The sequence below is a fragment of the Seriola lalandi genome, unplaced genomic scaffold (genome assembly GCF_002814215.2).
Source record: "Seriola lalandi dorsalis isolate HSWRI2012SDOR001 ecotype SW California unplaced genomic scaffold, Sedor1 jcf7180001978549, whole genome shotgun sequence".
Taxonomy (NCBI): Eukaryota; Metazoa; Chordata; class Actinopteri; order Carangiformes; family Carangidae; genus Seriola; species Seriola lalandi.
Genome location: NW_019449215.1, coordinates 1 through 828, shown reverse-complemented (window position 1 = coordinate 828; position 828 = coordinate 1). Strand labels below are relative to the sequence as shown.

The window sequence follows — 828 nt, the reverse complement described above, 5'->3', positions numbered from 1 at the left end:
TTCTCATGTGGATTGACAACATTTGCTTAGTAGTGAAACTTTTCCCACACCTTTCACAAAAATATGGCTTCTCACCTGTGTGTGTTCTTGTATGCGTATTTAAGGATGTCTTCCCACGAAATTTTCTCCCACAGGTGTTGCAGGTGTAGGGCATCTCACCTGTGTGGATTCTCATGTGGACCAACAAGCTTGTACGTGTAGTGAAAACGCTCTCACACGTTTCACAAAAATATGGCTTTTCACCTGTGTGGGTTCTTGTATGGTTCCTCAAGCATGAGCTGTTAGTAAATTTTTTCCCACAGGTATTGCAAGTATACGGCCTCTCACCTGTGTGGGTTCTTGTATGGTTCCTCAAGCATGAGTTGTTAGTAAATCTTTTCCCACAGGTTTTGCAGGTATATGGCTTCTCGCCTGTGTGGGTTCTCATGTGATTCGACAGACCCGGATTTGAGCTGAAACTTTTCCCACACGTTTGGCAAAAATATGGCTTCTCACCTGTGTAGCGTCTCTGATGTATTTTCAATTTGCACTTATACTTAAAATCTTTTCCACAAGTGTCGCATTTGAATGATTTTTCACCTGTCTGAGTGTTACAGTGACTCTTTGCTGTGGGAGAGTTATAAACGTAGTCACTGTGATTTGTGTTTTTGTGACGTCTCTTCTTTGGTTGTGTTTCTGCATTTCCTGTTGATTCTGGGTCTACATGCTTACTTCCTTCCTGATCTTGGCTCTCAGCTACAGGAGAGTTGTGAGAAAGGAGCTGGTGGTCACTTTCCTCATTAGTAGGAGTCAACATCAAGGTATCAGTCTCCTGCTTCAGTACAAGCT

At 42.8% G+C, this 828-nt stretch overlaps 1 protein-coding gene across 1 annotated transcript; it reads right to left on the bottom strand.

Annotated features, from left to right (window-relative positions):
* Positions 1–4: 4 nt before the first annotated feature.
* LOC111658029 (uncharacterized) lies at positions 5–822 on the bottom strand (the record flags this gene model as incomplete). The annotated part of the gene is made up of 1 exon (XM_023410403.2): positions 5–822. A coding segment is annotated over exon 1 (792 nt), but the record flags the coding sequence as incomplete, so codon positions are not given.
* Positions 823–828: the final 6 nt, after the last annotated feature.